The sequence below is a fragment of the Ipomoea nil genome, unplaced genomic scaffold (assembly GCF_001879475.1).
Source record: "Ipomoea nil cultivar Tokyo-kokei standard unplaced genomic scaffold, Asagao_1.1 scaffold1043, whole genome shotgun sequence".
Lineage (NCBI taxonomy): Eukaryota > Viridiplantae > Streptophyta > Magnoliopsida > Solanales > Convolvulaceae > Ipomoea > Ipomoea nil.
Window position 1 is genome coordinate 3,697,992 of NW_017617471.1, and position 27,616 is coordinate 3,725,607.

Consider the following 27,616-nt stretch of genomic DNA (forward strand, 5'->3'; position numbering starts at 1 on the left):
GATTTTAAAATAGCATAGAATAAAAAAAAAAAAAATGTTGTGTTGGCTGTTTTGTTGTATAGCCAACGTGCAGGCACAGAAATCTGGTCTTTGGAAGTCTCACGTTTGTGTGTTGGACTCATGTTTAATTTCACAAAAGTTGTTTGGTTACCTAAATATTTTATTTTTTAGAACATGAAATATGTTCTAATTATATAAGACACCTTTAAATATATATCATATTCATATTACAATTATTTAAAAATATGTGTTTTCCTTTGAAAGTGATGCAATTGGTAGATAATGAAACATGATTATCATTCAGTTATTATCAATAATCAAAACCCCTCAATTGACTTTGTCACACACGATATTTTGAATGCAATTTACTTCTTTTGTGCAGCGCTGCAGATTTCCATTGTCACACCTTTATTTATTTTGTCATACAATATCTAATATTCCATCACTTTGAGGTTAATTTAGATTCAATTCGAGTCGCACCCATCTAAAGATTATTTTTTGCATCTGACATCTAACATCTCTTCACTTTGAGACTAATTCGGTTTCAATTCACATCCACCTAGTTTGACTCTTAATATAAAATTTGGTCTAAAATTCTTTAATATGACACTTTATAATTACATCTACGCACCAACTATTCTAATTAAAAATATTCCACCTTTATAGATTAATTTTGAATGTTACATGTGGCTATCAATTGAACTATGCAATGATTTTGATTGTTCTTTTGTTGTAAGTGACAACAAATAGACATAAAACACCAACACAATGGCAATAGTTGGAGACTAAAGCATGTCCTTTTATTAAAGGGTGTTGAATATATGGAGTCCCCAATGTGCTAGCTCATATGGACCTTTATCCAACACTATAACCAACTTCATTTAGTGTCTGCCTGTCTGTTTGTTTGTATGTAATATGCTGTATTTTAAAGCAGTTGATTGACTGTGACACAAGTTTTTTATTAGTTTTTTTCCTTCGATTTCGTCATATTATATCCTAGACCACATGAATTACGCGAAACTCATAAGTAAATCGAGTCAATCTAACTTCAAGATTCAACACCAAACTATACACTTTTTGTGCACAAAGAAGTCCGTCCATCCCAAACTCAAACCCCCAATGTTCGTAGTATAGATCGAACTCCCACCATGCTGTTAGCTAGAAGCAAGTCTTAAGTGAAGTTTCTCATCCATTAGATCAGACCAATATCATGGAAGACTATGTTGCACAAAATTTGGCATATGGGAACCCTTTTCTTGTAATGAAGGAAACTTACAACCACTATTCGAAGATGTGCATTGGATAAACTTTGCTCATGTGTGATAGCTCGCAAATCATATAAAAAAGGTAAATAATACTAAGAATACTATGCGCGACAAATTCGACTGAAAAGATATTAGCAAAAATTGAACTCTTGGTACCCCAAAATTTGTTTTAGACAAGATCTTGATAGATGAACAAATACACAACTAATAGTAGAAACATATAACTAAAACTTTTCACAAAACTTGAATTCTCAAGGTTCTCCAAAAATGTTACTCCCCTTCATCATAGATGTGCCTCTAACTTTGTTTGGAAAATTATAGAACAAAGTACAACACCCCCAAACATACAATTTTCTATTTTTTTTCTAAAACACAATCAGACCATAGAAAATTCATAAAGATATATAAAATTGCTATCAAAAATATACAAGTCTTGAATATTGAGATCCAAGACAAGTAGGCAAGATTGCAAGTGTCTTTTGAGTCCAGCCAAGGCCCAAGGATGTCCAGCTCTTCACCCTCAAAATTCCTCCCCCTTCCACCATGAAAAAAAGAAAGGAAAATAAGGTTTTTTTCATTATAAATTTAGAATGGGAATGAAGGGGGGAAATGAGACAAAAATGTAGTACCTTAACAAGGATACGTCATCCTCGTTTTGTTCAAATTCCCAGACTACATTACATTTATCGCATCTATTTTATCGAGGTTTTTCCCAACCAGTGAATGGTGAAGAAAACAGGAGAGGTCTTAAGCAACACCAGAGTTTCGCATTTCGCAAAATCTGCCCCTGCACTTACAGGCCATCAAATGCCCGCCACCACTGAATGTGCTAACGTTGTTGTTATGACCTCTTTAGAAGACAAAAGCACGTGATCCGTTAGCATGAAAGACATGGTCATTTATTAGAGGGCAGATAAGATGCAAAGAATGCAATGTAGGCAAACTCGAGAGAAAACTAACAGCCATGAAACAGTATACGACTATGCAAACTCTTATTGAAAGTTTCCAACTATTCAGATGTCATTTACTAATCGTTTTTTTTTTTTTTTTTGGGAATGTCTAGTGGGTATATGATTGAACCTAAAACCTCTTACATAGAGTGCTATGTCGATTTCAATTGACTAAACTACTGCTTAGATCTTTAACGATGCAGAAAGTTACCTTTAGGTACGATGAGCTGCAGATGACTACTAGCTGGAATTGACTTCCTTAGGCTTATCACCTTTAGCAACTTTCTCAACACCTCCGTCCTCCTTCAAACGGTCAACAATTACATTGTAATCCAAATTTGGTAAAATAGCATCCTCCCGTACCACTCCCAATTCCAAATTGTACTTGTTTTTGGAGTTGATCCCACCAAATCTATAGCTTACACTCCTTACAGAGCTCCTCACCGTTTCATCTTCTCCAACAACCCATTCTCGAAAATTGACCAGTGATGGTGCAGTCTTGGATAAAAAGACTTCTTTCCAGTTGTTTATTAAACCACGATTAAATGGGTTTTCCTTCTTATCATATCGGTATCTGAAGCTTTCATAAGTAGTCTGCAAGTATACATAAACTACATTAGTCATTTGACTTTCTTTTCCTATGAACAAAAAAATTGATGTAAAAAGAGCGTGAGGGTGTGCAAACAAATATATTGTCTAACCTGGTTATGAGACAGAAGGTAAAAATGGAAAAAACTTAGCCCACCCACAAACCAGACCGCAAAGAAGCAATAAAAAACTAAAATGGCGGAAACTACATCCTCCGACATCCTACTCAATAGACTGCCTCGTTGATGAAGGAGATTCATCAACGAAAATGTGAAGACATATATGCACAAGATTGTTGCTGTCGTTATGAAAAACAGGAAGCACCTATAGTTCCTCTGCAATCAAAGAAATAAAGAAATGGAGGCTAGTTTACTTTTCATACAACAAAACAAGGCAGCTGCCTTCTATTGCAGAAGATTTCCAAACCGTGGAACTTACAACTCCAATACATTGACCAACCCACGGGCAGTGATGATCGAATTTATCAACACAGTTATTGCAAATTGAACAATGAGAAGCACGTGGTGGACGATATAGCAAACAGGTGTCACAGAACTTCACTTTGACTGAATAGCCATTGACCATAACATCCTTTGTCCTTGGTAGTTTTATAGAAGTGGCCCTGGTATACCAATCCATGGATGTTACACTGGCTTCTAATATCTCATCAAATTCAGGGGGGCTTTTGTTCCTAGGGATTATTCCAGGATTGCTTGAAGACGTGAAGAAGAGAAAAATCAAATCCTGCATGATCACTATAATGTGTTAGGCCAAATTTTCAGAAGATAATGCCAAACTCTTCATGGAAGACTTTCCAATTACCTACCAAAATTGTGAGCACAATCCCCACAATAGACACAACCTTCCCAAATACTGGATCAGCTTCTTGAGTCCTTGAAAGCGTTTTCAAACAGAATGTGAATGCAGGGGTCCCTATTAGAAAAGCAGATAAAATCATTGATGCCCCATCAGGACCATAGACCAATCTCCCACCACAAACGAATTTCTGAAATAGTAAAGAAAGTCGTATAAACATGAGCAACCGGTAGTCTTCCTCCCCCACCTCATAATAAACATTATACTTCATTACAAATTTTATCTCATGTGTGAAAATTCCCTTCTATAGTTAGTGGCAATGCATTTCCAAATTACACACTGCATCACATGTTGAGCAAAACCTTAGCACAATGAAGTACTAATCTCAAGAAGACACTCAAAACTTAAGTGAAACAAAAAACAAAACATGAGTTTTGAACCATTGGACAATAATCAAAAACCATAAACTAAGATTGAAATCTCAATGAACCTAAGTTGTGGAACCCAATGAATTTGGCCTTTACTGGGCAAACATTTAACAGAAGTTGAAATGAAAATGGAAACATCATTTCCAACAATTTGTCTTCCCAAAATTTCTTTAAGATTTTTTTTTTTTTGTTTAAATAACCATAAAATTGTTTCTAGTCCCATTATTACAATAAATCGTTCAAAATAAAACACAAGCAACGAGAATCTTACATTGTGGCCGTTCCAAGTTTGATAAAGCCGTTTCTTGGGAGCGTCGACTATGGAGGATGGGGCCAAATCCTGATTCCGGATCCCATTCATCGCCGTTGCATTCTCCATGCGCAACTTTGATGATGGAATCGAATGGCTTATTGAGGGGTGTTGGTATAATCAATAATGGAGAGAAAGCAGAAGGAGAAGATGAAGATGAAATCACCCCTACACCTACCCCTATCCCTCTCTCTCTCTCTCTTTCTCTCTCTCTCTTTCTCTCTCTCTCCCTCTCTCTCTCTAAAAGAAAAATTGATTCCCTCCTCGCTACGCTTGCCCTCTTTCTCTCCCTTGAAACAAGGGGACATTTTCGCTCCATTTCTATAAATTTGAGCTCACTTCCTTCTCTCTTGGTCTCTCATATTTTGCTGGTGACATATCTTATGATTTGTCAAGTATATATAAATAAAATAATACAACTTTATAAACTCCTTTCAAAAAAAAAAAATTACAACTTTATAAACTATAAAATACACTCACAATATTGTAAACATTTTCTTAAAATAGCAATGCTAACAATTTAATTTTATATGTGAGGTTTTATGCGTGATGAAACTAGTAGGCCTATATATCCGAAATAACCTAAGTTCGATTCTTACAAGTTACAATTTTCCTTTAGCTAATTCTTGTGTCTCTAGAAGCGAACGAATACTAGTCAGGTGGATCTGAATCGTAATACAAGATGCCTAATGTCCAATCAAGAATGACAAATTAAATCGTAATACAGACAGAGAGAATGACAAATTAAATCGTAATACGGACGAAAATAACTAATAAGCCTAATGACCAACCGAGAATGACAAATTATATTGTACCACTATAACTCTTCATTTTGAATATACTAAATTATTATTATTATTATTGTTATTATTATTATATAATGACATTTTATTTTTTATATCACTTCTTTAATTTTCATTCCTAATAATTATATTCATTCCCATTAGATAATGTAATTTGAATTTCCACTTCATTATCACCTCTCTTTTTCCCCCACAAAATTACAATTCTTTTATTTTAATTCTGTCATCCCAATTAAACATTATGTTACATTAGATTCATTGTGCATATAAATGTACATGTAGGTTTAAGAAATCAATTTTATAGTACGACAAAACTGGAAACTAACGTTATTAAAAAAAAAAAAAAAAAAAAAAAAAAAGTTATACGCTTAGGCGTATATATATTTTTATATTCAAATGAGGTGATAGAAACAATAAACATAACAATGATACATGAATCTAGATTATATGTGCGTTTCATCTAATATGAATGAATATAATGTCAAATATACAGAGTTTAATGAGAAGTTACTAGTTATATCATGAATTATTTAGTAGCAATAATATTCATTGATTATACAATAATGTTTCAATGTAATAACATTTAATCTCTTACAATGAAATATAATTGCCATTATAATTAATCATGTGAACGTTTTTGTATTGTTGTTTACATATATCATTGAATCACCACATATATCATTGCTAGGTTATTTATTTTTTTATTTTTTGCAAATACATATAAAATGCAAATTCGACTTAAAACAAATATTTTCAAATATAAATAGTAATGTAGAGCATGTTTTTAATTTATTCATCTAAACGTGCTCATTTGATAGTTTTAACATTGGTAAGTTATAAGCAACCATTGTGGTTTATATATGATTTTGATATTATATTGTTTTTCAATATTGATATTAGCATGATTTTCGGTTTCAATATATATTTTCAAGCTGTTCATTTTTCACTGCTATATATGTTAACTATGTCATAAAATCGTGCATATGTCACGTCAATATCTTACATGTATTGCAACTTATCGAAGAACTCAATCCAGAGACGTCACGTCAATAGTTTGTCATCATTATGTTGGATTGTAGGAGTTCATATTAGTGTAAGAGGATCGGTGGCTCACAACTGATACTAGAGCTTCTCAACATCTCAGTCACTATCTCATTATTATACTGATCATAGTTTATCGACACCGTGTGATAAATATATGCTAAATACATTTTAAATGTAAAATCAAATATATCTTAATAATAATAATATACTTTTTAAACAATAATTAATGGATGAAAATGAAAATTGTGCTTGGGTCTTGTTGGCCCACTGTTGGTACCCGCCAAGCAGTATCGGGAAATTTGGCGGCAAAACTGGGACACGTGTCATATCGTTATTACAAAATGTGTCGTCTAGGGCTGCCTGTTACCGGCAGGATGACGTATGTCGTTTTTCCCGCGCGTATTCGCTAACAGAAAAAAGAGGTGGGCGGGAAAAAAGGGTCCCTTTTTTAGTGATAGAAAGAGAAAGAGGGGCAATTAGGCTGAAAGTCTGAAACCCTAGTGTTCTTCTCACTCACAATATCATCTCAAGCTTCTCTGAGCTTTTTTCCCCGGATTCCATTTCTCTCGATTAGAGCGATCTGTTATTCGATTGGCCGTGTTATCAGTCGGAGTGCAAGGAAGTTTTTTCCGGCGGGCGGCGGCGGCGGCAGTAATTTGGAATCAAATATAAAGATGGCTTCCTCGTCCACTCCTACTCGGCTGAGCTGCGGCACGGCGACAATGTCTACCGCGACGTGGCTGCGCACCGTCATAGATCCGCTTCCCTCGAAACCCTCGCCGGAGCTGGAGAGGTTCTTGTCGTCCTGCGATAGAGATGTAACGGCGGATGTGATTCGGAGGGCTCAGATTATACTCGAGGCCATATTTCCTTCTCCGAGCGGTCCTGGTTCTACTCCGGCGGAGGAGTGTGCGGCTGCTGGAGCTGAAGCTGAAGCTGGGAGCAGTGTGAGCCTTCAAAGTAGCAACTTAATGGACAACAAATGGGTGGAACAGCGTCGATCGGAAGCTATGAAGCTTTATTACAGGGTACTGCAAGCGATGTGTGTCGCCGAGTCCCAAATTTTACGCGGGAACAATTTAACTTCTTTGCTGACTAATGAGAGGTTCCATAGATGTATGCTTGCTTGTTCCGCGGAGCTAGTTCTAGCCACGCATAAGACCACTGCAACTGTATTGTTTCCGGCTGTTCTAGAGAGAACGGGAATCATGGCTTTCGACCTCAGTAAGGTCATAGAAAGCTTCATTAGACACGAAGATAGCCTTCCTCAAGAGTTGAGACGCCATTTGAATTCTCTGGAGGAACGACTTTTGGAGAGCGTGGTGTGGGAAAAGGGGTCTTCTATGTACAACTCCTTGATAGTAGCTAGGCCAGCCCTTTCGGCAGAAATTAACCGTCTTGGCTTGTTGGCTGACCCCATGCCATCACTGGATGCAATTGCAAACATGTCTTCTGCAATTTTACCTCCAGTGCCATCTTTTCATAAGCTGGAAACTAGCCCAGGTATGCATTAACTTGGTTATTATTTTCTTTGTATACCTCTTTTAGTTTTACTCATGAATTGGTGTATTATTGCTGATGTAAAACTGCAAGTAGAGTGAGTTCTGGATGCCTTTTGCTAAAGAACTTCTAGATAAATTTGATTTTTATTTTTATTCAAACCTAGTACTAATCTTTCATTTAACAATATTTGGAAATGGGTGAAATAGCTTCTTTTCTCTGTATCATATATCTGGTATTATGTAAATTCCTGACATATTTTACATTCAGGTCAAAATGGTGACATGAGGTCACCCAAAAGACTCTGCACTGAGTACCGAAGTGTGTTGGTTGAGCGGAATTCCTTCACATCACCCGTGAAGGATCGTCTTTTGGCTCTGAATCCTTTGAAAGGAAAGCTCCCCTTACCTGCTTTGCAGTCTGCATTCGCAAGGTACTATTGTTGATACCATCTATAGATAGATCTGTTGCTGTTTCATTTAGCTTGCAAATTTCAGTTCTCATGCGTCTTTGCCTCTGTTGAATTTGGATATTTTGCAGCCCTACAAGGCCAAATCCTGGTGGGGGAGGGGAAACATGTGCAGAAACAGCTATCAGTGTATTCTTTGGCAAGGTATTTATAGTCACAATATATAGTTAATAATAATAATAATAATAATATTATTATTATTATTATTATTATTATTATTATTATTACCATCGTTGTCTTCATTTTGAATGCATTGTAATGTAATGCTCTAAGTTTTCAATTCCTCTTAGCATTGATCCTATCTATACACTTACAAGTTTTGCACTGTTTCCAGTTTTTCTTTTCTTCCTGGCAAGCAGTCTACATCTCTCACAGTCTAAGAGCTTCTTTTGGAGAGCTTTCAATTATAATTTTGTTCCAAGAAATTATGAATTGGATGGCTAATCTGGTTATAATACCCCGTGTATTTTTATATAAATCAGATTATTAGAACTTTCTGGATAACTATTCAGGCAATCATGTGGCAAATCCAGTTGTGAATTTCTTAGATTTAACATGTGGGTGCTGATATATAACTATACTAGCTTTATGAAATTGAGAAACATTAGGGGTTTAATTTTTCTCAGTGGTTGATCTAATTAACTTTACACCAATTGTATGGTTCCCACCTAGATTTCAAAGCTGGCTGCTGTCAGAATTAGTGGCATGGTTGAACGGCTACAGCTTTCTCAGCAGATCCGGGAGAATGTGTATCATCTTTTCCAAAAAATACTTAATCAACAGACTGCTCTGTTATTCAACCGTCATATTGACCAGATTATTCTTTGCTGTTTCTATGGTATTGGCAAGGTACATATATAGTTAAAATATCAATTTGAACTCTGCTGTAGTCTGTTTTCAGATTTTGCTTAATTATTCTCTTCTTGTGTCATTTACTGCAGATTTCCCAACTCAGCCTGACCTTCAAAGAAATAATATGCAACTACCGAAAGCAACCACATTGCAAGACACATGTTTTTCAAAATGTTTTTGTTGATTTGACATCAGCTCAACGCCATGGCGTATGCAACTGTCTCTATGCACTCTTTCCTGAATCACTTTTTTTTTTTTTTTTTTTTTTTTTTGGAATTTGTAATCATTTTGAATAATTTTTAAACAGAAAGCTGGTAATGATCATGTTGATATCATCTCATTTTACAATGGAATATTTGTTCGTGCTGTAAAACCACTTCTGGTTGAGGTTGGACCCACTGGAACATCTCAACAGAGTAGCAACAATGCAGAAGCTAAGAGTAGTAGCACCGGTAGGTCTTCATTAACTGTCTGTCTTTGAGACATTTGTTTCCTTTTTATCTTATCTTCTTTTGTTGTTTAGGGCACTGAGCATTCCACTTCTCTTGTCTTTTTTTTTTTTTTTTTGCAATTCTTTGCCATTATTTGTGACCTAACATTACCTTTAACAATCACATGATGCCAACCAGGTCAACCTCCTGCATCACCCAAGACATCCCCTTTTCCAAGTCTCCCCGATATGTCTCCTAAGAAAGTATCTGCTGCTCATAATGTTTATGTCTCCCCACTCCGATCTTCTAAGGTAGGATTATTGTTCACATTTATTCTTGTGCTATGAAGTATATTTGAAATTGCATTTCTTATAGTACTTGAGATGGAGTATCAGTTGAAACTATAATTTCTTCATGCTGAGCCTTTTTTCCATTTTTAGGCATATTAATCATTCACTAGTAAAATTATTTCATCTAGATCAAATTATTTTGCTTATAGCTTCCATAAATATAGCATGAACAAGAGGGAGAGATGGAGTTTAATAAAGTAATCTGAAATTATCTTGAAATTGGATAGAGTTGTCAAAAGTTGGACGTGCTCCTAACCTTAGCTAGATCTATGAACTTAACTTGAGTTGCCTCTAGTTTCTTCATGCTAGTTTTTTGTACTTGATGAAGAGGTGTTTATTAGATAAGATTTGGAAAACATCTCCTGATCATATTCCTCTCGTGAAGAGAGTACCTGAGAAATGAAGATAAGGTAAGGGGATATGAATGGTATGGGACAGCGTCAAGAATCAAATGATCAGTGTATCCATGTAAATTCCTTAGTTGCAAAATGGAAATTGTACAAGGGTATTGCGAAGAGTTTTAGTATTGTATGCTTGTAAGAACATCTGATATTCACCAGTTTTAGAGTTTTAGAGTTTTAACTTTTTTTTTCTGGGGCACCTTCAGTCATTTCTTTATAGCACTTGGCCTTTATATTATAAAAGAAAATTATGAAATCTGTTATCATATTTGTTCGGTGGGATGGGTATTTTTTTTTTTAAATGTTTATATTTAGTGAATGCAGGTATCCTATTTGTTTCTTAGCATCACGCTAGATTGCTTTCAAAGAACAATTTTCTTGATACATCCAATTAGATAATAACTGGGCAGAGACAAATTGTGCCTGCCAATCTGCCATTGCTCAATGGTCGGCTAATGTATTCCTGTGGTGAATCCATATAATGTTTAATCTAGCATTCTAGTTGGGACTGTAATGCATAAATTCTTATTAGTGCTCATTTTTGGACTTCGTTTTGGAATTTAGAGAGAAAAAAGTTATATTTCTGTCCTTTGATGCATTTCCATGCCATTTGACTTCTGTATGTGTTTGCAGATGGATGCTCTGATATCTCACAGTTCTAAAAGCTTCTATGCTTGTGTTGGAGAAAGTACTCACGCATACCAGAGCCCTTCAAAAGACCTAACTGCCATCAACAACCATTTAAACGGGTATGCATGCTAACCATAATGATAATTTCACTAGCGAATGTAGAGGCACGAAAACTGAATGAAATTTTCTGCAGCCGAAAGCTTAGGCTCAACTTCGACGATGTGGACGTGGGCTTAGTCAGTGACTCTCTTGTGGCCAACAGTCTTCACCTTCAAAATGGAAGCTGTGGATCTTCATCATCTGCAGCCGTCAAGTGTGAGCAGCCAGATTCATGAGGCTGCATTACATATCCCCCTGTAAATCCTTTCCTTTTCTTTTTTTAATTTATATCCTTGTTATGTTTTACTGTTTTAGGGAATGGTAGTGTAAAGGCCAAGGGGTTATTCTCTTAAACTGGCTGTAATTATCCCTAGCGCCTTCATCCATCTTTTACTGGTTTCAGTGTAGATTTTTGTCTATTAATAAGATTGAGTTACAGAATGATGTATACTAGTAGAGTAGAAGGCAGCAAAGAATCTTCTTATATATATATATATCTATATATTCTCTTAAACTGGTTTATGCCTTTGGTTTAACTTGTATTATAAGGAATCTAGAAAGTCAACAATCTCCGCATTTTGCACCAAGTACAATTATGTATATATTTTTTATTGTACCAAATACTGTCAGTTCTTTTTCTTAGAAAAATATACATTATTTACCTGGAGCAAAATGTATCAGTATTGATTGACATCTTAGAATATTTTTAATAAACGATATACCAACTTAATTGTCATCCCTGAATGGCTGAATTCCATTCAATAGATTTTGAAATTTTGAATCAGTAATTTAATTGATTAAGGTTAAGTTATCATCATCATTGTACTAGTTTATGCCAATTGGCTTGATAACTTAATTGTCAAAAAATTGAAAGGGATATTTGTTGACTTGTGCATAGTTTCTTCCACACTTGGCATAGAATTTCCTTGTAAGCATTATAGTGGGGCTAAATGATGCTTTCTTGCCTTGAACCCCCAACCAAGGATGCACTAAAGGAACATGTGTGACAATTTGACATTTTCCCTCAGTCTAAGCATTCTTTTATCTTTTACCACTTTTACACTTCACTTATAAATTTCTTCATCGTAATTTCAAAGAATTCATGAATACAAAACAACTTTGTATACATAAGTGAGATTTACTTAGGGTGTGTTTGGTTTGTACATGGGAATTGAAATGGGTATGACCTACTTTTGTGTTAGAACTTAGAGCAATGGATTTAGATCAATAGAATTTGATTTTTTTTTTTTTTTTTTTTTTTTTTTTTTTTTTTTTTGCAGCTTAAACGTTACGAGCTAAAAGAGTGTACTACTTCAAGTACCTTGCCTAATACGGAGTAGTTGGTATTTGTATATATTAAATAAAGATTAGATTGTTTTGTTAAACACACGCATAGAACCATTAGTAGGCAGTAAATGATCCTCACTTGTCAAGATTTTATTGATAGAAAATAAAGAACAAATGAAAATTATGATCTAATATTTTTTCAAGTAAATTAAATAAAGAATAACATAAATACGAAATAAAAAGACGACTATGTGTGATGAATTCGATTAAGAGGGTATTGGCAAAAATTAAATACATGACCTTGCAGGAATAAGAGCTATTCTTTTTAATTGACGAGAGAAACTCGCAATTACTATCCGAGGGTGTACATTGATCCTGTGTAATAACTCACAAAGCACACACGATAAGTAAACCAAACATGAATAATATCCCTTCTTGAATTAGTTAATGGCAACACACCATGTTGTAAGTGTAGTTGTTATATTATACAATTATAGGTGGTTGGTATAGTTTTGAAAATATGACAACATTGGAAAATTTTATGTTGAGTTTGTTTTGTCAAATAGAATGACTTGAAATTTCCCAATCCTATAATGGGAAGAAGATCATTTTGACAAATGTTTAGAGATAATGGTAAGTATGAGTTTTTGGAAAATTGGTTTTCTATTACATCTGATTTTGAGTTGGCAGAACTGTAATTGCAAAAGATAGAAAAATTCTATGTGGAGAAGGAACATGCTTACCCAAACAACTAATTTAGATTGTGTTTCTAAAAGGAAAAAGTTGAATATCCTCTGTAAACTATGATGAAGAATTGCAATTAAAAGGAGACTTTGTGAAAAAGCCACTATATATTTTTGTCATTACTTGTATCAAGACACTATATATTTTTGTCATTATGCTCCCATTTTTTATTTTTCTAAATTTTCAAATTTGTTTTCCATACTTAATTTCACAGAGAACTATTCCGTAACTTCGTGTAAAAATCACCTAATGATTGAGTTAAATTGAATACATACACAACTTTGGGCTCAAATAAGTAGAAAACTATGTAGCCTAATGGTATCCGGATTGGACTTCCATTTAGAAGGTTATTATGAGTTCAAGCCTTAGTGGAGGCCTTCTTTGTGTTTTAGTAGGTTGAGAAAATATATGAACAAATACTACAATGTAATAGGGCCTTTGTGTTTTAGTAGGTTGAGAAAATATATGAACAAATACTACAATGTAATAGGGCCTAGAAACTGTTAATAACCCCAAATTGAAAAAAAAAAAAAAGAATATATGAATTTATAAACTCATTGGTTACACTAACTAATTAATTAGATTTAGTCTTTTAGTGTGATTTGACCTATATATACATTATAATTAGGGGTGTAAATGAGCCGAGCCGCTCGGTCAAAACACGGATAGAGTTTGAGCCGAACTCGAGCGGCTCATTTACTTATCGAGCTCAATCCGAGTTCACATATTCTATGCTCGTGGCTCGACGAGCCGCTCGCGAGCCTTATAATAATAATAATAATAATAATAATAATAATAATAATAATAATAATAATAATAATAATAGTAATATTATTATTATTATTATTATTATTATTATTATTATTATCATTATTACTACTACTAGTAATTCACCCGCGCAATGCACGGGAAAAATTTATGTTATTATAAATATAAATAAAAAATAGAAAAAGTAAAATATTTTAAATTATTTAATATAATAATATTTTTGAGTTTCCATTGGTCAAGTATTTATTATTTTTATAGAATACAAAATTACAATTAAAATTATAATTTTGTATAGTTAATATAATCTCTAATTATGCGCATATTCAAATAAACTTATAGAGAAAATTTACCTAATTACATTGATTTATTCTTAATTGTATTTCATCTATATTATAATTTTCACAATGCGAATAATAACTAAGATAATTACATTTGGAAAGCAAATTTTAAATTTTGTATGTGTAAATTTAAACTCTAATTGAACACATTTTTTATATGATTATATAATATATAGCTATTTTATTTTTCAAAAGTATATTTTTTATATGATTATATAATATATATAGCTATTTTATTTTTTAAATGTTGTGCTTTTTATTTATTTATTTATTTTTTTTATAATAAAGGATGTTGTGGCATTAATTTTAACATTAATTATTTCCCAAACCATATAGCTTTATTATATAAAGGATTATTATTATTATTATCCAAAATTAACATTTTACTCCCTTCTAAGACTTACCCTACTCCAGTACTCTTGCAGTTCCGCACTCCCACCCCCATTCTTCCCGAGCCCTAACTCTAGAGTCTCGAAGATTGTCGACGACAACGGCACAGAGACGAGATACGGAGACACCGGAAGACTACCGGCCAACGACTGATTTGAGCTCAAAATCGAGCTACTCGAGCCGAGCTCGAACTGTTCAAAAATGAAATTATGTGCTTGAGCTTGAGCCTACCCTCGTTTACACCCCAACCCAATTATGTGCATTATCTTATATGAAAAAATGAAATTAGTTTCGGAAGGATGAGAATTCAAAATCAATTCAGATTAACCAACGATACAATTACAGGAGAGTATATCTCAGTCTACCTCTAACTACTCATATCTAATAGGATACAGATAGTAGACTTATTCTAACCATAGAAAACTAATCATAGATGGCCAACCCGTGAGATTACTAAACCTGTACCATTTCCCACCCGGAGCGTATCCGGGCCATTATACTCCTCCGCGGATGTTATCATGCCGGCATCGGGAGTGGCATGAGCCGTGGCACCCGTGTTAGGATACCACGTGTCGGCCGGTGGTACGGATGTGCCCGGGGACTCACCGGACACGGCAACATGAGCTTGAGCGGGTGGCTGTGTCGTGTATCGTTTATAACAGTAGACCGCGGTATGTCCCTGCGATCTACAAATTTGACAACGTGGTGCACCGCGCTGATTCCGGCCACCACGGTGATTTCTGCTACCTCTTCCGCCACGCCACTAGGACTGCCGGCCACTATCACCGCTGTTTTGATTGCTGTTGGAGTGCCGGCCACCACTGCCTCGGCCTGCATAGAGCGCCGACGGCGAACCTGCACTGCCACTTTCCGGGAAGTCGTCCTCCAATATAAAGTCAGTAGCTTGCAGGTGATCAGCGAGGTGCGGCAGTGAGATCGGCGCATGGGCAGTGAGGGAAGTGGCGTATATGCGGTACCCCGGTCTCAGACCTCTCAGAACGTAAAGGTTCTATTCGGCCATGGAGAGAGACTGTCCAGCTTGCGCGAGTGCCTCAACCAGAAGCTCCGCCCGTCCAAGGTAGTTGCCCGGCGTTGCGTTTCCTTGCCGGAGCGCCTGGAATTGGCCCAGTAAACTCAGACAACGAGCCTTCGTATTGGAGCCGAGAGCGGTGCAAATTGATTTCCAAACGTCGGCGGCGGTATTCCGGCCAACCGCAAGATGCAATACCTCATCTGACATCGAGGATATTAACAAAGAAAGGATCGACTGATCCTGGAGTATCCATGTTTTGTATGCTGGGTTCGGGACCGTCGCCGTGGTGGTTGTGCCGGTGCCTGAATCGCCGGAGACCGTGGTGAGAGTGGCTGCCGGACATGGAGTGGTTCCATCAACAAAGCCGACCAGATCTTAGCCTCTAAGAAAGGGTATGAGTTGGGTTCTCCAAAATAAAAAATTTCTAGAGGTTAATTTCATGGATATAAAGTGGTGGGCACCGGCGAGGGGGTTCGGGTTCGCCGGAGATGACCCGCCGGCGGCGGACGGAGTACGGTCCGAGGAGTGCGACGACATGGGTAGGGGGGGGGGGGGTAGCGTATTTGTGGTGGAGGATTGTGTTTAGGCTGATACCAGATGAGAATTCAAAATCATTCAGATTAACCAACGATAGAATTACAGGAGAGTATATCTCAGTCTACCTCTAACTACTCCTATCTAATAGGATACAGATAGTAGACTTATTCTAACCATAGAAAACTAATTTATAAGTTATACAATTATAAACATATATAATAATATTAATACTCACAGAACTACTAGTTATGTATATATGGTTCATTTTGTACTTAGTAGGTAGCTATATAATTTGTTTGTTTGTTTGTTCACCCAATCTTTGATATTGACATTTTTATGCAGCTGGACAAACATTATACCATATGGATAAGTATTTGAAATATATATATACACTTTTAAGTATACTTATCCAAATCAAGAATTTGCAGAGGAACACCCAAGTTCCAGTGTTTTAAGAGAAGTGGTCCTCACATTTCATCAAACACTTGCTAAACGCCTAAACCTCAACACAAACAAATCTGCTTACGTGAAAGCAAAGATAAGAGCAACGATTTTCCAATTTTAGAATCTCACAATCCTTAGAAGCAACAATCTCTCTGTCACTCTCTCTGGTCTCTCCACGTATATTTATATCCACGCGAAACCGCGGTCAGCTCTCATCACTAACCAACACAGCTTGCAGTGACTGTGAGCTCAGCATCGTAACAAAAGGACTCTTGAAATAGAACATCTTCGCCGCACTCTTTCTTCCAGACTGGATCGTTTCCAGGTAGGAAATGTTTTCTGCTTTCTTGTTGATATGAAATTCTTTGCTTTTCTCGTTCAATCTTCTCATGTATTGCTATGTTTCTTTGTGAATTTTGTTCTGTTTTCGTTGATTTTTTTCTCAACTTATTGTGTTCCCTTGGTCAACAATATTGTAATATCATTTTTGAGTGTGCAGTTTGATCATCTTAGTTGGTGAAGTTTGTCAAAGTTGAAAGCTTTATTTCACTTGGTCTGGCACAGTGTGCAGAATGGTGTTTATTATAAGACAATCCAAATGGTCCGGAGATTTACAGAGTGTTCTTCAGATAATTTCATTGCCTACTAAGTACTAACTTTATTAGCATATTTGCAGGACTTAAATTGGCTAGGGAGTCTCTGAATGTGGTGAGAAAGCAATGGGTTCTCCTCCTTCGTCCCGTTTTGTCATCCTTAGTTTCCTTTTCTTTGGGCTTCTTGCCCTAAATCAATGTTCTGGAACTGAGATTGATGCAATGGTAGCATCGCTCCATGTGGATGCCTCAGAAGCATCAGCAAAGAAAATACCTGACAGTTTGTTTGGTTTATTCTTTGAGGTAAATCAATTGGATTAATGAATGCTAATATAATTCAGTTGAAATCTTACCATTTATTATTGCCATTAGTTCATAAGCATTTTCTTAGATTTCATTTATTGTACCCACAAGTCTATGACTAGATTGAACTCTCCCTTGGAGGCTATCCGTTTGTGAATTTGTTTACATTAGACTTGGCTGGAATTCATTGAATAATTTATCACCTAGAATGCTGATTCTAGGAAATGTTATATTTCAGGAAATAAATCATGCTGGTTCTGGTGGATTGTGGGCAGAGCTTGTTAGCAACAGAGGTCTGTTGAATTTATTTGTTTATTCATTTTGGTTTTCAGTGGTTGACATCTTTGTTAACCACAGAAACCTCTCCATCCTCTGGCGTTTAAAAGCCGGGAAGAGCAGGATTTTAGTTGAATAATGAATTTAAATAACCATTTTCTTGTAATGAGCTTCTGAGTGATCAGTATGACTTCCTTCATTTTTTATTATCAAATGACTGCTTGTGCTTTCCAACATTATTTCTGTGCATGGATTTTGAGTTAGAGAAATGTTCGAGTATACTTTTGATCCAAGAGTCTATGCTTGTTAGGTTGTTGGATAATATCACCTTATGGATAGGATCTAGCTAGAATATCTACTTTCTTCTCCTTTAGCTATTTTGTGTTCCACATCTCTATTCCCCAATTTTTAGTTGTTTTCTGAAACTTGATTTCAGGTTTTGAAGCTGGGGGTCCCAATACACCCTCCAATATTGATCCTTGGTCAATTATTGGGGATGAGTCCTCTTTGACTGTGTCGACTGATCGTTCATCTTGCTTTGATCGGAATAAAATTGCACTTCGGTTAGATGTTCATTGTGGCAGTGGAGGTGCAAATACCTGTACAAATGGGGGAGTTGGCGTTTACAATCCTGGATTTTGGGGCATGGTAGGATATCTATGTTTATCACGTTCTGAATGAATTTTGATAGCATAGGAAATTTTAAGCCGTATCTCTCTGATTGATATTGTATCAATTCAGTGTACTAGATTTGCATTTTCCCCTCTTCTACTGCACCTGTGATGCCAAACCTGTAATTCAATGCATGCTCGTATTTAATTGAACTTCTTTCTAGTTACAATTTTAGCAAGCATGTTTTTTTTTTTAGTGTTCAGTATCAATTCTTGACCCTATGCCCCTTGTTTTGGTCTTTACTGTGCAATTCTTCAATTTCTTTTTTATTTTTGCTTCTTTTGTAGAATATTCAAGATGGAAAGAGTTATAAACTGGTGTTTTATGTTCGTTCTCCTGAATCAATTCACGTGTCAGTTTCATTAACTGGCTCAACTGGGCAACAGAAGTTGGCTAGTGCTGACATTATGTAAGCAAGACTCAATGGTGAAATTTACATCGTTCATTTAACGAAAGTATCTTTGCTAAGGCATTTTTTTTTTTTTAATTGTTTCAATTGCAGTGTTGATGGTGTCTCTAACTGGACAAAGATGGAGGTGCTTCTGGAAGCAAAAGGAACAGATCCGAAGTCAAGACTGGAACTGACAACAACAAAGAATGGTGTTATATGGTTTGATCAAGTATCATTGATGCCTGTTGACACGTTTAAGGTATGCATCTCTATGTAGCTACTTGGAATTCTCAATGCTCATATAATCATGATCAATGGTGGGACAAAACGAAGAAAAAGATTTCCTTGATGAAGGCATAATTCATAGTATTGATAGTAAAGGTAATCGACATATCTCTCACTCTGTCTCTTTTTTGCGGGGTTAAATCAGGGACATGGTTTCCGGAACGACCTCTTTGATATGCTTAAACAGTTGAAACCCGGATTCCTCAGATTTCCAGGTATGCCTTATTTTGCTTTGTGTTATAATCTTCCAAACAAATCACATAGACAGATCAGGGTAATATTTGAACTTTGAAGTTGCTTGTATGCTCATTCTGGAAAAGGGAAAAGTAATATTTCACGTATGCCTCAGACGGTTTGACTCAGGGTCAAATTGCTTAACATATTTGTTGGTAGGTGGATGCTTTGTTGAAGGTGAATGGTTAAGGAATGCATTCCGATGGAAAGAAACCATCGGACCATGGGAAGAGAGGCCCGGGCATTTTGGTGATGTTTGGAAATATTGGACTGATGATGGACTAGGGCATCTTGAGTTCCTTCAGGTAAATAGCGAAAGACACGTTGAGTTCCGATATCTATTAAATATTAAATTTATTTTTTATTCATTATTATTATTATTTGGTGTAAGTAATCTTTATTCATCCTCGCCAGCTTGCAGAGGACTTGGGCGCACTGCCTGTATGGGTATTTAACAATGGTATGGCCATTACTTACTGCCCGGTATCATTCAACCCTCGTTTAAACATGAATGATGAAATACGAATTGTTTTCCCCTTTTCCTTGTTCTAATTTCTAGGAATCAGCCACCAGGACCAGGTTGATACATCACTCATTTCGCCTTTTCTGCAAGTAGGTTAACGGTTCTTTCATGGAAATTTTTGATTTTATATGCTGATTAGGCTCTGTAACAATTACTTGCGGTGGTAACAAATATTTTAAATTCCTATAACAGGAAATCTTAGATGGTATTGAGTTTGCCCGAGGTGATCCCAACTCAACATGGGGTTCTGTTCGAGCTGCATTGGGTCACCCAGAACCCTTCGATTTGAGATATGTTGCAATTGGAAATGAAGATTGTTGGAAGTCAAAATACCAAGGTATGCAGACCTTTCAGAATAGAAGCTTGTCTTTGCCAGCTATAATGCTATATAATATAGTTGACGTTTTTTCTTCATGTAGTCACATAATAATGAGGAATAATAAACCGTACAAATGATTAGAATACTTTTCACAGTATACGGGTCGGAGAATTCTTTTTAACGCTACTATTACATGACTCAGGAAATTACCTCAAGTTTCACGCTGCAATTAAACAAGCTTATCCAGATATTAATATAATTTCGAACTGTGACGGGTCTTCCAAACCATTGAATCATCCGGCTGATTTATATGATTTTCATGTAAGCTGCTCAATGCTCTTTTTGGAACATATATCAAATAGTTGACATTTGACAATACCTTAAAAGTAACATTTTCTCGTTTTGCTTCTGTGATTAGATTTATAGCTCTGCAAGTGACGTGTTTTCTTTGAATACAAAATTTGACCATGTATCACGGAGTGGTCCAAAGGTATGTTAAACTTTCCGATGGGATTATACAGCCCAGTTCTGAGGGTTCATTCTTAATGGTCCTATCTATTTTTCTTTCCGTAGGCTTTTATAAGTGAATATGCTGTGACTGAGAGGAAAGATTGCGGGACAGGTAGCCTTTTAGCTGCAGTGGCTGAAGCTGGATTCCTTATCGGGGTTGAAAGGAACAGGTATTATATTTTCTATTTTACGGGTATTTTGAACGAAGAAACTATGTACCGAGTAAGAGATAGCTAAGGCCCGTTTTCTTGACTATTGATAAATTTATTTACTACAGTTTATACAAAATACATTCTTTATATTTTTGCCGATGATATTTGTATTTGTCCTCCTTGCAGTGACGCAATTGAAATGGCAAGTTACGCACCTCTATTTGTGAATGTCAATGACAGGTGGTGAGTATTATAACCTTTCCCGTTCTTTCTTCTTTCTTTATAAACGGTGTTTCTCTACGACAACATTCTTAGGAACAGTCCTCCGTTCTCTTAGGTGGAACCCGGATGCAATCGTTTTCTCTTCTTCTCAGCACTATGGAACTCCGAGTTACTGGATGCAGCACTTTTTCAGAGAGTCGAACGGGGCAACTCTGTTGAGCTCTACACTCCAATCTAATATTTCAAGTTCACTCGTCACGTCTGCTATCACTTGGAAAAACTCCGAGGATAACCAGGAGTATTTGAGAATAAAGGTTTGAATATTTTTACCCAACTGTGAAGTAATGCATTTGTATGATTTTGTTTTCCGTCTTTTTTTTTTTTTCCTTCTATTTTTATTAATTTCATTGGCGACTTGCTAAATATCATATGCAGGCCGTTAACTTCGGGGCCAAAAATGTGACACTTACAATCACCGTCCATGGTTTCGAGCAGAACTCCATACAGTTATTGGGGAATGCGATAACTGTGTTAACCTCTAGTAACGTGATGGACGAGAACTCCTTCAACAAGCCTACAAAGGTACGAACATTCTTATGAATCGAAAGAAAAATCAAATTTTGACAGCCCCATATTTTCCAAGTTCGCCATTTGAGTTGACGGGTTTAATCAACCGGGGAACTACGAATATACATACACACATACATACATACATGTATGTTGTTGATGACTGATATTCTTGTTGGGGTTAATGCAGGTGGCACCCATTGAAACCAAACTACAAGGAGTTGAGAAGATGGATGCTGTAATGCTGCCTCCATATTCCATCACTGCAGTGGACTTCTTACTAAAACCAGCCAATATCAGGCCTGTTGGATCTGATTCTGCCCTAAAATCTTCATACTAATAAGGCTATGTATATTTGACAAGAATAAGAGGGGATACAAAAAAAAAAAAAAAAAAAAAAAAAAAAAAGAGGAAATAATGTAATGTTAGTATGCTACTCTGATCTAAACCCTGATGTATCTAGTGCATGGTGGTGTTTATAATATAATGTTGCTCTCTGCAAATGAGATGTTTGTTACTCCCTTCTTGTCTCCCATTGTGAAGTAGATAAAAGATTTTAACAAGTCCAAAATTCAATAATAGTCTTTCGGTTAGACCTTCTGAGTTTAAGTTAAAATGTTAAAGGTCTGACCAGAAAATGTCTAGTTTAACGTCTCCAACTTCTCTCTAAAGTTTTCATTAGTAGTCCTTCATTAGGTTATCGATGGAGCAATTGTGAAATAATTAGAATGTTAAATAGGTTATCGATGGAGCAATTGTGAAATAATTAGAATGTTAAAGGTTTAACCAGAAAATGTCTAGTTTAACGTCTCCAACTTCTCTCTAAAGTTTTCAGTAGTAGTCCTTCATTAGGTTATTGATGGAGCAGTTGTGAAATAATTAGAATGTTAAAGGTTTAACCAGAAAATGTTAGTTTAACGCCTCCAACTTCTCCCTAAAGTTTTCATTGGTAGTCCTTCACTAGGTTAGGTTACCGATGAAGCAGTCGTGAAATAGTCATGAAATTTGTTTTCTATTTCATAGACTTAGTTATTTTTTATGTTCGTAGGTTTGTGTTTGGGATAAGCTCCTTATACGCACAATTGTTTTATTATTAAAAAAAAAAAAAAAAAAAAAAAAAAAAAAAAAAAAAAAACTATCCTGGAAGAGTTGGGCCAGGCCCATTACATGGGATGCAGATTTGTATGCTGTAAGGCCCATCATCGACGGCTCCTCTTTGAGAGTTACGCAACTGAAATTGCTTCTTTCTCTTTGTAGAGAGAAGAGAGTAACAGGCGAAGAGAGAAAGAGAGAGAGATGAGTGGAGCTGTAGCATCAGTGTCGTTTCTAGCTCGGAGAGCAGCGCAGAAGGAGAGAGTGCGGATTCTCTACCGCCGCGCCTTGAAAGACACTCTCACCTGGGCGGTCCATCGCCACCTCTTCTATCCCGATGTATCCCTCTCTCCATTTCTAGGGCTTCTTTCCATTCGATTCGATCTGCACGTTCTGTTTTATTCACGCGATCTTATCTCCTTTCAATGCAATTCATAACCGGCGATGTTCTGTGCTTCTTTCAGGCCGATGCTCTCAGGGAGAGGTTCGACGCTAACAAACACGTGGTTCGTTTGCATTTCCTCTCAATTTATTATATGATGATTATTCTCTTGTGCGAATGTTTTCTCCTATTTATATGGAAAAAAATTCACTTATTAGGCAGAAATTGTTGTGCCTCTAACCTAATTAATTATACTATATGATCAGTTCAATGATGTAGAAAAGGTCTGATTTTTCTGGAAAGATTGTTGCTTTTGTAGATTATAGCACCTTATTATAGCTTTTTGAATTTTAATAAACAAGATGGATTTATTGGCTAGGTCTTATGAATTAAATACTCTGCATAATCAAGTTGTTTGATTCCAAATGTCTTTATTTATGTGTTATTCTTAAAATGGTTTTTGTTTGGGATACTGATTACATGTCCATGTTTCACAATTAGCCGTGTTAATTAATACTTTTGTGGTAATGAGTTCACTGAAAGTGGAATGGTTTCATGTTTAAATGTGGATAACATAAATATCTTGTTCAGTTAGTTGATATACATGTTTTCTCTTATTAGAACCTTGTTGTATCTGGTGAAAGTAGAAAAGGATATGTATATCCTGAAAATAAACTTTAATTGTGAATATGGACTTAGGTGTGATGATCACAATTTTGGACCCTTTGTCATAGCTGATTGATGATCAAAACAATAACCAAAAGCTTTACTTCGTTACAAAATTGAGCATTTTACTCATCTAGTCAATATTTTCCAGTATCATGTTTACTGCTTCCAGAATTGTATCCACACATGATCTTGCAATCATTTCATTTTGTTGACATCCAGGAAGATGTTGAAACAATTGATAGAATGATAGACGATGGTGAAGCTACTTATAATAAGTGGCGGCATCCTGATCCTTATATTGGTGAGTTCTATTTGATCTCACGCTCTTGACAATTGGGATTTTAGCTACACTATTAGAACAATGGAAAACTATGTTAAATCCCAAGGAGTAATTATTTTCACTTTTAGGTCATTTTTGTCATGTAAATTGGCCAATGTTGTTCTAATTTTTGACAAAATGTCACTTTTTATTTATCCTAAATATGCAGTTCCATGGGCTCCTGGTGGTAGCAAGTTTAACCGAAATCCAGTGCCGCCTGCTGGGGTAGTTTGCTTAAAACTTTTCTTTTGTCCTTCACAAAATATGTAGTAAAATATCGACTCCTCTTTTTTCTGATAATATGCTTTACTAAATTCAATTTAGAGGATCAATAATTGATCTATGAAGCTCTCAAGTGCATATGTAAACATTAATGCTCACATACATGCATTTCTTTGATTTGCTTCTGATGCAGATTGAGATAATATATAACTATGGCAAGGAAGACAATGATTAAGGTTGATCCTTTCTCGAGGAAATGATTTAAGGTTAGAATCCTTCATTTGTGTATGTTAACATTTATTTGCCCTCCATTAGTTGCAACTATGGTCTCATGCCAAGCAGTCTGATGAGGTGGTTTATTTGAGACAGAAATGATTGGTTGTACTGTCTTTGAATTTTAGTTTTTGTCCTTCTATATTGTTGCTCGTGTCACTTTAGTGTAGAACTTTATAAGACATTCTTCAAAAAAAAAGTTATTTTGATCTAATATACCTTATTGTACGAAAACAAAGTTTGCTTTATACTTCTAAATTGTTTCCATTGCAGATTTGAGGAGGTACCCGTGCACTGGAAGAAAATTCCGATCCATGTTTAGTGTTTTCCCCGTTTTCCCCAGTGAAGTTATATTTCGACTTTCACAAATTAATAAAATCACAGAGTTGATACTTAACTGGTTTGCTGTTGAGGCAGCTTTTGCACTTGTGGTTTAACTAGATTTTCTTTCCTTGGTAGTCATTGGTTTAAACTTAAAAAGGTTCCTTGAATGATATTTGGCAAGCAGCCTTTAAATTTGTAAAGAATCATTTTGGAACATATATGTGGTGTTGCTTTCCTTATTCTTGTATGCATAATAAGTGACAATTTGGAAAATTTCCCCACTTTTATCCCCCATACTAGTATGCCACTTACTCAATGACTCTAATAGCATTTATTTATTCAAACCATGAAAGTGGATCAACAACAAATGTGATCGAAACCCGAAGGCATGATTCTCTTACTTGAAAGCCATAAGTTCGAGTCTTGTCACTTTCTAGTACAATTTATTTCTCTTGTGTAGCTTTACCCAATTCACAGCCTCAAGAAGAAATTGTTAAGAAGTTTCCTAGCTTTTGAATATACAATAGGCTCAAGAAAAGATTTTAAGATCACAAGGGCTACAAGGGAGTTAAACATTCAGGCATGAAATGTTATAACAAGCTACACATTCTTGTTCTTCTTCAACTTTGAAGGAGGCCATCTCCCCTTCTTCCTTAAGCGGCGCTTCCTATCGAGCTTCTTCCTTCTCAGGCTAATTTTCTTTGCCACCTTCATCCTCATCTTCTGCTCAAGCTTCAGTTGAAGCTTGGGCTCCAATGTATCATTCTCAAAGGGCAAACTTTCCTCTTCGCCTTCTGAGGGAGGCTCGGGATTGTCAGTGTCCATGCCATCAGCAGCATCAGAAGCTGCATTGGCAATCAACACACCTCTCTCTTTGAACCCATAGGGTGCACAAATCCAGTAATTGGTGTATGATTTCAGAGGCAGAACATTAGAAGTCTTAACAAGCCTGGAGACTAGTAGAAAACCGATTACATAGTTCAGACACTCTTCTCTAACATGAATCCAGAAAACAAAAATGGAGTACATTAGCATGATCTTTTACTTATTCTTGGATTTTTTTGCCCCCACATGCAGCTCAATTGGTACTTAGATGGTAGATTGGGAGCAAGGACAATGTGGTGGGCACTAGTCATTCGTCCTTTCACATAAGATAAGAGGCCGTTGAGTCACTGTAATTTATCCCTCCACCACTCTGTTGGGAGAGGGATTTCGTCTTTTGTGAACAAAATAAAGAAAGTAAAACCCTTAATTCAATTCATTATCTTAGCACCTATCAACTTCTCCTCCTAAGTCTCTCTTTTTTATCAGTCACCCAACTTGAGCTCAAACTCTTCAACAATTAACTGAATACCAACGCATACACTTAATAAGGTTTGCCACACTACAAAAAACAGGATACTAATAAGTAATAAAATGCTCAACAGACATTGCCTTGCCAGAAAGGGCGCAAATAAGAAAGCATCAAAAAAGGCCAAGAAACACATATATTGGATCTTGAATCCTGACAAAAATAGATAATGCCTTTGGTTATTAGTTATCACTGCCTCATTATCTATATTTATGATCTTTCTCTGAGTTGTTGGACTTGAAGAAGTTTTTCTCAAACTAGTGTTGCCGGGATTCAAAATCTCTAATTCTACCTTTTTCAGTCAATACCCACCCGATAACCTCCCCATGTCATTTCTCTAAATAGACCATATTTACATTGGTATGTATTAATCCCACCACATTAAATGGGTAATCAAGCCATTTTACCAAGAACAAATTAAATGGTTCAAAATTGAATGGGTTACTACACCAAGTTGCCAACTATTTGACCAACTTTATGATTCAATCTTCTACTATATGACCTAATTTGAAGTGCCAAAGATGTTTAATTAAGTTTTTTGAGATCATCCTCTTAGTAGTGTTGTGTAATAGTGTGCGATCGTTTAGACTATCACCATAAATTCAGGATTGAAGTTTAAGTGCCAACACAATTATGATTAAAATCAATGTAACAGTTGAAGAAAATTCACAATCATTCTTCAACAAAACTGGTATGGGCGGAGATAATATTTCCATAAACCCGAGGAAAAAAAAAAGGAAAGGAAGGGAAGGCGTGAGGAACTAGAGACTTACAGTGATGAGGGGAGAGCGAATTAGATGATAGTGAATGCGAGGCGTGGGGAATAGCGATAGTAGTTGCGGTGAAGGAGATGAGCCCAGCTGCCTTCATTTCTTCTCTTCTCTTCTCTTCTCTTCTGGATATATTTAGCTTTTCTACGGTCCGGGATTTGAAGTTTTGAACAATGGAAGGAAGAAGACAAAGGCGTGAAGTCATACACATTAAACAACAACTTCCGGTCTTGATGTTAATCTCACAGGACTGACTGTTACGCAAAAGCCCAATCATCAACCACCAATTTTAGTTCCTCAATTGAGAGTTTGTGACTTATTATGTGTCGCAAAAAGCGAATACTATCTAACCTTTCTGAACCTGGCTTCACTCTCACCAGCAAGCTGGAGTCCCAACAACTCGATCGCCGCCGTACTCTATAAATTTAATGTCGCTTAATCTCTTAATTATTATCAAAATGACAAATTTAACTCCTCAATTTACACTAAATGTCAAATTCACCGTTAATATGTCACCTAGTAATATAAGGGGGTTTCACACGTAACATATAGTTATTGTATTACTATATGTAGCAAATAGTTAATAATTGATTAAATTAATTGTACGAATAATATTAATGATTTATTAATTATTAATTATTTAGTAAGTAATATGTAAAATTACTTATAAAACATAACTATATTATTAAA

General features: G+C 35.9%; 5 protein-coding genes across 6 annotated transcripts; 3 read left to right on the forward strand and 2 right to left on the reverse strand.

The window, feature by feature from the left end:
* Positions 1-1,428: 1,428 nt before the first annotated feature.
* Positions 1,429-4,702, reverse strand: LOC109182124 (probable protein S-acyltransferase 1). 2 transcript variants are annotated; one of them, XM_019332185.1, is made up of 7 exons: positions 4,319-4,702; positions 3,630-3,736; positions 3,242-3,547; positions 2,917-3,138; positions 2,427-2,809; positions 1,895-2,115; positions 1,429-1,800 (listed from the first exon to the last, which is right to left on the reverse strand). In XM_019332185.1, the coding sequence occupies exons 1-5, from the start codon at positions 4,674-4,676 to the stop codon at positions 2,456-2,458; spliced, it is 1,347 nt and encodes a 448-aa protein (XP_019187730.1). In that variant the 5' UTR covers positions 4,677-4,702; the 3' UTR covers positions 1,429-1,800; positions 1,895-2,115; positions 2,427-2,455. The 2 variants fall into 2 exon arrangements, with proteins under 2 accessions (XP_019187730.1, XP_019187731.1); XM_019332186.1 differs by having other exon boundaries at positions 3,630-3,809; positions 4,319-4,519.
* Positions 4,703-6,646: 1,944 nt separating this feature from the next.
* Positions 6,647-11,450, forward strand: LOC109182048 (retinoblastoma-related protein-like). Its single transcript, XM_019332067.1, has 9 exons — positions 6,647-7,707; positions 7,975-8,137; positions 8,245-8,317; positions 8,846-9,022; positions 9,115-9,234; positions 9,333-9,477; positions 9,655-9,767; positions 10,841-10,956; positions 11,031-11,450. Exons 1-9 carry the CDS (start codon positions 6,879-6,881, stop codon positions 11,170-11,172), a joined length of 1,878 nt encoding a protein of 625 aa, XP_019187612.1. The 5' UTR covers positions 6,647-6,878; the 3' UTR covers positions 11,173-11,450.
* A 5,011-nt stretch (positions 11,451-16,461) lies between these two features.
* LOC109182047 (alpha-L-arabinofuranosidase 1-like) lies at positions 16,462-22,044 on the forward strand. Its single transcript, XM_019332066.1, has 19 exons — positions 16,462-16,802; positions 17,154-17,373; positions 17,612-17,666; positions 18,086-18,297; positions 18,609-18,730; positions 18,824-18,971; positions 19,143-19,212; positions 19,391-19,536; positions 19,646-19,691; positions 19,791-19,843; positions 19,947-20,091; positions 20,276-20,394; positions 20,492-20,563; positions 20,647-20,753; positions 20,922-20,978; positions 21,073-21,271; positions 21,393-21,539; positions 21,715-21,897; positions 21,928-22,044. The coding sequence occupies exons 2-18, from the start codon at positions 17,197-17,199 to the stop codon at positions 21,862-21,864; spliced, it is 2,025 nt and encodes a 674-aa protein (XP_019187611.1). The 5' UTR covers positions 16,462-16,802; positions 17,154-17,196; the 3' UTR covers positions 21,865-21,897; positions 21,928-22,044.
* Positions 22,045-22,752: 708 nt separating this feature from the next.
* Positions 22,753-25,086, forward strand: LOC109181543 (NADH dehydrogenase [ubiquinone] 1 beta subcomplex subunit 9). Its single transcript, XM_019331359.1, has 6 exons — positions 22,753-22,955; positions 23,081-23,122; positions 23,887-23,968; positions 24,156-24,211; positions 24,402-24,474; positions 24,755-25,086. The coding sequence occupies exons 1-5, from the start codon at positions 22,821-22,823 to the stop codon at positions 24,441-24,443; spliced, it is 357 nt and encodes a 118-aa protein (XP_019186904.1). The 5' UTR covers positions 22,753-22,820; the 3' UTR covers positions 24,444-24,474; positions 24,755-25,086.
* An 87-nt stretch (positions 25,087-25,173) lies between these two features.
* On the reverse strand, positions 25,174-27,208 carry LOC109181542 (50S ribosomal protein 5 alpha, chloroplastic-like). The gene is made up of 2 exons (XM_019331357.1): positions 26,930-27,208; positions 25,174-25,761 (listed from the first exon to the last, which is right to left on the reverse strand). The coding sequence occupies exons 1-2, from the start codon at positions 27,201-27,203 to the stop codon at positions 25,406-25,408; spliced, it is 630 nt and encodes a 209-aa protein (XP_019186902.1). The 5' UTR covers positions 27,204-27,208; the 3' UTR covers positions 25,174-25,405.
* Positions 27,209-27,616: the final 408 nt, after the last annotated feature.

What these genes read in the sequence shown, in the direction of transcription:
- LOC109181543 (XM_019331359.1), top strand. Translation starts at nt 22,821, where the DNA reads ATGAGTGGAGCTGTAGCATCAGTGTCGTTTCTAGCTCGGAGAGCAGCG. An exon ending in GCCACCTCTTCTATCCCGAT is followed by an intron (nt 22,956 to 23,080) that starts GTATCCCTCTCT and finishes TGCTTCTTTCAG; the next exon opens with GCCGATGCTCTCAGGGAGAG. An exon ending in GCATCCTGATCCTTATATTG is followed by an intron (nt 23,969 to 24,155) that starts GTGAGTTCTATT and finishes CTAAATATGCAG; the next exon opens with TTCCATGGGCTCCTGGTGGT.
- LOC109182048 (XM_019332067.1), top strand. Translation starts at nt 6,879, where the DNA reads ATGGCTTCCTCGTCCACTCCTACTCGGCTGAGCTGCGGCACGGCGACA. An exon ending in AGCTAAGAGTAGTAGCACCG is followed by an intron (nt 9,478 to 9,654) that starts GTAGGTCTTCAT and finishes GATGCCAACCAG; the next exon opens with GTCAACCTCCTGCATCACCC. An exon ending in CCCCACTCCGATCTTCTAAG is followed by an intron (nt 9,768 to 10,840) that starts GTAGGATTATTG and finishes ATGTGTTTGCAG; the next exon opens with ATGGATGCTCTGATATCTCA.
- LOC109182124 (XM_019332185.1), bottom strand. Translation starts at nt 4,676, where the DNA reads ATGGAGCGAAAATGTCCCCTTGTTTCAAGGGAGAGAAAGAGGGCAAGC. An exon ending in AAACTTGGAACGGCCACAAT is followed by an intron (nt 3,737 to 4,318) that starts GTAAGATTCTCG and finishes CTTTTCTAATAG; the next exon opens with GGACCCCTGCATTCACATTC. An exon ending in GGATTGTGCTCACAATTTTG is followed by an intron (nt 3,548 to 3,629) that starts GTAGGTAATTGG and finishes GTGATCATGCAG; the next exon opens with GATTTGATTTTTCTCTTCTT.
- LOC109182047 (XM_019332066.1), top strand. Translation starts at nt 17,197, where the DNA reads ATGGGTTCTCCTCCTTCGTCCCGTTTTGTCATCCTTAGTTTCCTTTTC. An exon ending in GGCATCTTGAGTTCCTTCAG is followed by an intron (nt 19,537 to 19,645) that starts GTAAATAGCGAA and finishes CATCCTCGCCAG; the next exon opens with CTTGCAGAGGACTTGGGCGC. An exon ending in TTGGAAGTCAAAATACCAAG is followed by an intron (nt 20,092 to 20,275) that starts GTATGCAGACCT and finishes TACATGACTCAG; the next exon opens with GAAATTACCTCAAGTTTCAC.
- LOC109181542 (XM_019331357.1), bottom strand. Translation starts at nt 27,203, where the DNA reads ATGATTGGGCTTTTGCGTAACAGTCAGTCCTGTGAGATTAACATCAAG. An exon ending in TTCGCTCTCCCCTCATCACT is followed by an intron (nt 25,762 to 26,929) that starts GTAAGTCTCTAG and finishes GTTTTCTACTAG; the next exon opens with TCTCCAGGCTTGTTAAGACT.